The sequence below is a fragment of the Dictyostelium purpureum genome, assembly GCF_000190715.1.
Source record: "Dictyostelium purpureum unplaced genomic scaffold DICPUscaffold_630, whole genome shotgun sequence".
NCBI classification, from domain to species: Eukaryota; Evosea; class Eumycetozoa; order Dictyosteliales; family Dictyosteliaceae; genus Dictyostelium; species Dictyostelium purpureum.
In genome coordinates, this window is record NW_003519963.1 from 1 (window position 1) to 6343 (window position 6343).

The window sequence follows — 6343 nt, forward strand, 5'->3', positions numbered from 1 at the left end:
AAAATATTAAATGATTTATTTTATTTCAATTATTTTATACATTTTAGTGTTTGTCTTTTTATATTTATTATTATTTTTTATATAATTTAATTTTCACAAATTTTTTTAAAAGAATACAGTTAAATTATTGTTATAAATATAACAAATAATTATTTGATTTATTTATTAAAATAAAAAATATTTTATTAATTTTTTCTTTGGGAAAAAAAATAAAATTAAACTTTAAAAATTTTATTAATATTAATTTTAATATTTGTATTATTATTATTATTATTATTATTATTATTGTTATTATTATTATTATTATTATTGTTATTATTATTATTTATATGGTTTTCATAATCAATATATGAATATGATTTATTATTATCACTATTAAAAGATTGATAGTATTCAATATTATCCGGATTTTTATCATTATTATTATCATTATTATTTTCATTAATACTATTATTATTATTATCGTTATCATTTATATTTAAATTATTACTATTGATATTTATAAGTGAATGTTTTTCATTGAAATTTAATGAATTGTTATTATTACTATTTGTTTTTAAATTATAATATTTTGATTTTAAAAATAAAAATAAAAATAAAATTGCAAAACCAAAGGATAGTATAAATAGACAGGCGCCATAATAGTAAAATTGAGTTTTGATATCTAGGTTTAAAAATTGTTTACCCACTGCAAATTGCACCAGTACTTGTATTGTTAGTGCCATCATAATATTAAATGAAAATAATATACCAATTCTACTCGATAGTTTTTTTGCAATTTGAACATTTACAATTGGGGACATAAACTCGAAGCAACAATTATAAATAATAAAACTGAGAGCGCTTACAACTGTATTTGTACCAACACCCATAATGACCAATAACCCTCCTCCTAAAAACCCAAATAAAACTAATATTAAATTTTGAATATTATTCTATAAAAAACAAAAAAAATTAGATTTTGTTAAAATGTATATAATGATAATAATACATACTATAGAATTACCAAGCTTTGAAGGAATAATTGCAAAAAATGAAGCAAAGAAATATGCACTAGCTGATATATATCCGTTCCAACTTTGCTCATTATTAATTTGTAAAAATAAACTTTGCCAATCTTTAATGAAAATCAAAAGAAATTTTTTTTTTTGAAATTAGTAAATAAATAATTAGTATTTTTATTAATATGGGGTTATTATTATGCCTACATGTTAAAACTATTTGATGTATGGAAATCGCAATACCACTCCAAACATACCATCTTAGAATATCGGTGTTTTTATAGGTACTTATTAAATCATAAAATACCTCTTTAAATGAAAACCTTTTTTCGGCTTTATAATTTGTGAAACCTAATGCTAAAATCAATGCTAAAATATTTGTGACACATGCAATCACTAGAAGTAATACTAGTGATATCCTTTGTTGAACTAAAAACTGACCCAATAATCCCGATGATACTACTCCAACCAAATAACCTGCATTTACTCTACATGCCATCTTTTGATAGTCACTTGTATCTAAACTGAAATAAATGTAAGCAAGGAATACAATATAAGCAGCATATGCTAATCCTTCTGTAATCTGTTCTAAAATCATCCAAACTATATTATTTGTTGTCAATAATACTCCCAAAGTTAAAACTTTTGCAATCATACCAATAATAATAATTGCCTTTATAATAAAAAAAAATGTAAACATTAATTATAAATTATTATTATTGATTTTATTTTATTACTACTACATACCTTATAACCTATTATTTCACCTAAAAATCCAAAAACTAATAAAAAAACAAAATATGAATACGTCCAATACGGAAATATTTCTTGATAAACCTATTTTTATAATAGCTGATTGGTTAGTATGAGCTATATATGTTTCTTTAATTAATGAAAACTTACTATATTTTGATTTATATGTAAAACATTTGTTAAATAATCAACTAAAAATGGTTCGGATGGATCGAATGAAAATAAAAATGAAAATGAACAATACAATAAAAATGGTTTTATGTCTACTATATGGTCTTTAACTTTATTCATAAATCCTTTTTTTATGTTTTTATTGCTATTATCCGTTTCATTGTTTATCTCTTTAAAATCACCTTCCTCTTCCTCTTGTTGATTATTTACTATTATTATATTATTTATATTATTATCTATACTATTATCTTCATCATCGTCATTGTCTATATTATTATTAATTAAACTATCTATATAATAAGTTGAATGAGGATTATTTTTTATATCGTCATTATTATTATTATTATTATTATTATTATTATTATTATTATTATATTTTGATTTCGATAATAAACCTATATTTTCATCCATTTATAAAGTATTATTATATGGTTATATAAATAAATATTATTTTTATAGCTTCTAGTTATGAAATTCATATAAATTTTATTTATTATTATTGTATATGTATTGTGTTTTTTATTACAAGTGTGTCTTTTTTTAATTATAAAAAATTTTAAAATTTTTTTTTAAAATTTAAATTAAAAAGGGTGTTTTTTTTTTTTTTAAAATACATATGACTGTATATGTGCTTTTGTTATATTATTATAATTGATGGTAATGAACTTAAAAAAAACAACAATCATATGATTTTTTTTTAGTTTTTTAGTTTTAGTAAAAAAAAAAATACAAAAAATACAAAAAATATGCAAAATTTTTGACTAGACCTTGAAAAAGATTATTGATTATTGAACTTGTTTGTGTATCTTTTTTTTTTTTGATTGTTTTTTAGTATTGAGTCAATGAGCGTAATAATTTCCTATGCGTCAAAAATTAAAAATCTTTCGTTTACATTTTAAAAATTTTGAAAAAAAATTTTTATAAAAATAAAAAACTAAAAAATAAATAAAAATTTTATAAAAATAAAAAATAAAAAACTAAAAAAATAAAAAGATAATTATTTATTATTTTAATTATTTTGATTATTTTGATTATTATCATTATTTTATTTTATTAAATATACATAATCTAGTTTTTATTTGTCTTTTTTTTTTTTTTTTGATTTATTGAATTTATCGATTAAATTTTTTTTGTTTATTATATGATCTTGATATGTCAACAAATATGTTTAACATCATTTAATAAATAATTTAAAATATCACTAAGTGATATAATACCTTCTACTTTTTTACTTGAATCTATACAAACTAATCTATGAACTCTTTTCTTAATACATTTTTCAATTACATCGCCTAGTTTATCATATCGTGTGCATGTATAAATTTGTTCAGGTCTTTGCCATAATTTTGTAAATGTTGATAAAACTTGGTGAACTGGTAAATTTAAATCTGATGGTGAAAGTACGCCTTGTTTTGACATTAACTAATTTTTATAAAATAAATTGGTTTAGTTTAAATAAAATTTTTTAAGAATATTTTTTTTTTTTTAGTTATATTATTATTAACTAATATCATGATAATATTTAAATATTAAAAACTTACAGTTACATCACTCTTTGAATAAACATCAACAATTTTTGATGTTTCACTATCTATAATTGGTACAGCAGAAATTTTTTTAGCAGATAATAATTCTAAAACTTCAACTAAAGGTGTATGGGTCATTACTGTTACAACTGTTGCAAATGTACCTATTCCTAGTGATCCAAGTGGTACAGATAATAATTTTTCTGGTAATTGTGGTAACTATGCATCAAAATAATTAAATATTAATATTTTTTTTTTTTTTAAATGATTTTGTTTACTTACACTTTTCATCATAAATGCTAAAATTCTGGAATGGGTTAAAATATGAAGAATTGAGTTGGTATCTTTTCTATCGACAACAGGTAATCTATGAATTTTATAACATAATAAAAGTGAGGCAGCATCATATAAATTGGTTTCCGGTTCTGTAGAGATTAAAGATGAAGGACGCTCAACAGAAATTTCTCTCCAAAATGTTTCGATTCTGTGCATACCCATATCTTGAAAAATATTATTTGATCTTGGTTTTCTATAGTAGTAAAGTAAAATATCAATAAAATCAGAAACGGTGATCATACCAGTGAAATCGTGTTGTTCAGAGTTCCAAAGCGGGGCAGATTTAATACCATTCTCTTCTAATGCATAAAAGGCAGATTTGACTGCTAGTTTGGTATCTAACACTACAACTTTACCACTAATTGGTATCACATCGTAACATGTGTGTGCTTTTAAGAAATTTACAAATACTTGTTTTCCCTCCTCGATTGCTTTAGCAGTTTCTGCGTCAATTTTTTTTAATATTGGGTTATTTGCAGAGTTTGATAATGATCTAGTTTTACTTGGAATTTCAGTTGGTATTTCAAAATTAATTTGTAATGCTGGTTGGTTTGTAGTTGATGCATTAGCGTTATTGTTATTACTATTATTATTATTATTTTGGTTTGAAACAATAGATATTGTTGATTGTTTTAATGGATTATCATTTGAAGCTGTTGTTGTATCGGAGGTAACATCTTTGAAAGATAAACTATTTAAATTGGTTTCTATATTAATATCAGAGGTATTTGGAACTGTAGTTGATGCAGATGTGTTTATAGTTAAAGGTGTAATTGGGGTTGTACCTAAAATTGAAATATTACTGCCGCTGCTTCCCAATGTACTTGTCGATTCTGGTGGTGATGGTAGTTGTTCAATATTAAATACAACATCTTGACTGGATGATATAAATGATGGTGAGGGAGAAAGTATTTGATCGGATCTATTAGAAATTTCAAAGTCGTTAGATGTAGATATAGTTCTAGGTGGTTCGTTGTTATTATTATTGCTGCTCATTTTATTATCGTTATTATTATTATTGTTATTTAATGTATTATTTATTAAAGAAGAGGAAGAAAGTGATAATTGATCTTGTTGCTGTTGTTGTTTTTTTTCGATTTTATCTTTAATTTGTTGTATTTCTTTTTTTTCAATATTTTCAATTATAGAACAAAGCTCTTCATCTTCATCACCTTGATACCACATAAATTTATATTATTATTGAATTAATTTAAAATCTTCTTTTTTTTTATATCTCCTTTTATATAATTTAGACTTATTATAATATACTTATATATATATAATAATAAATATCAATTAATAAAAAAAAAATGTTATAGTAAAAAAAGATTTAAAATTAAATTTAAAAAAAAAATTAAAAAAAAAAAAAAAAAAAATAATTAAATTTAAAAAAAATTAAAAAAAAAAATTATTTTAATTTTTTTATTTTTTATTTTTTATAGTGCATTGATATTTTAGATATGTGTTTACTTAACATATACAAACAAAATCTTTTTTTCAAAAATGTAATTTTTTTCTTTTTCGGTCCCAATTTTTTATTTGGCTGCTTTTGATAAATAAAAAATTAACTAAATAGTTATTATATATGTTCACATATATAATAACTAAATAGTTCACATATTATGGTCTATTAAAACTTATCCATTTAAAATTTATAAATTTGATGGTCAGAGACCGTTCTAACACTGGATATAAGACTAACAAAGTTCTTATTGGAATCAATTTATTCATTTGCCAAACCAAATCCCACATTTTCTAAAGATGATTCAATGGAAGAACAATTAATACCATATTTATAAATATGGTATTAATTATTCTTCTCCATTCCACGACAAATCTTTCTTTGATTTTCAAAATAATTTGCTCTCATCAACCTTCAACAGCAGACCCCCAATCCCCCAGACTCTATACTGGTAGCTTTGGTAATCCATCATCATTATCATCACCATCACCATCATCCGTATATTCTATTCTCTATTATCTTTTGACAATTAATAATCATATCCACAACTGTAATCCTAAAACCAATTAATTTCCCCAAAAATAAGAAATTTTAAAACAATTAAAACATAAAAAAAAAAAAATTAAAGTGTTTCGCATAAAAAGTAATAATTTATTGAATGCTTTATAATTGATTATTTTACAATATTATTTATTATTATTATTTATTATATTGTTACTGTTAATTTATTCTTGTAAGAGGATGATATCGACATTGTCATGAACACGTTGTAAGAGGAGCTCACCTTCAAAAGTAATAATCTTCTTTCTTTTAGCTGATTTTAAGGTACCCATTAAAGCTTCGAAAACATTACCAACGGTATCATCATTAAATAAAACACCATATTTAACTACATATTGATTATTGGCATTTTTGGTGCCAAGTCTTTTGATATGTTCTTTTAATAATTGAACTTCGTGGTCAACTTGAGTTTGATCGGCCATTTTTAATATCTAAAAACCAATTAAATTATAAAATATTAATATCTTTATATAATTAATTAAATAAATAGAATAAATATAACATACATTTATGGGGTGTAAAAAATTATAAAT

General features: G+C 22.0%; 4 protein-coding genes across 4 annotated transcripts; 1 reads left to right on the plus strand and 3 right to left on the minus strand.

Moving 5' to 3' along the window:
- Positions 1–215: 215 nt before the first annotated feature.
- Positions 216–2336, minus strand: DICPUDRAFT_159848 (uncharacterized protein; the record flags this gene model as incomplete). Its single annotated transcript, XM_003294743.1, has 3 exons — positions 216–935; positions 1255–1674; positions 1905–2336. The coding sequence occupies 3 exons, from the start codon at positions 2334–2336 to the stop codon at positions 216–218; spliced, it is 1572 nt and encodes a 523-aa protein (XP_003294791.1).
- Positions 2337–3080: 744 nt separating this feature from the next.
- Positions 3081–4972, minus strand: DICPUDRAFT_90836 (uncharacterized protein; the record flags this gene model as incomplete). The annotated part of the gene is made up of 5 exons (XM_003294744.1): positions 3081–3347; positions 3467–3670; positions 3734–4230; positions 4291–4494; positions 4612–4972. 5 exons carry the CDS (start codon positions 4970–4972, stop codon positions 3081–3083), a joined length of 1533 nt encoding a protein of 510 aa, XP_003294792.1.
- A 616-nt stretch (positions 4973–5588) lies between these two features.
- DICPUDRAFT_159851 (uncharacterized protein) lies at positions 5589–5819 on the plus strand (the record flags this gene model as incomplete). Its single annotated transcript, XM_003294741.1, has 1 exon — positions 5589–5819. The coding sequence occupies one exon, from the start codon at positions 5589–5591 to the stop codon at positions 5817–5819; it is 231 nt and encodes a 76-aa protein (XP_003294789.1).
- Positions 5820–5974: 155 nt separating this feature from the next.
- DICPUDRAFT_43951 (uncharacterized protein) lies at positions 5975–6232 on the minus strand (the record flags this gene model as incomplete). Its single annotated transcript, XM_003294745.1, has 1 exon — positions 5975–6232. The coding sequence occupies one exon, from the start codon at positions 6230–6232 to the stop codon at positions 5975–5977; it is 258 nt and encodes an 85-aa protein (XP_003294793.1).
- Positions 6233–6343: the final 111 nt, after the last annotated feature.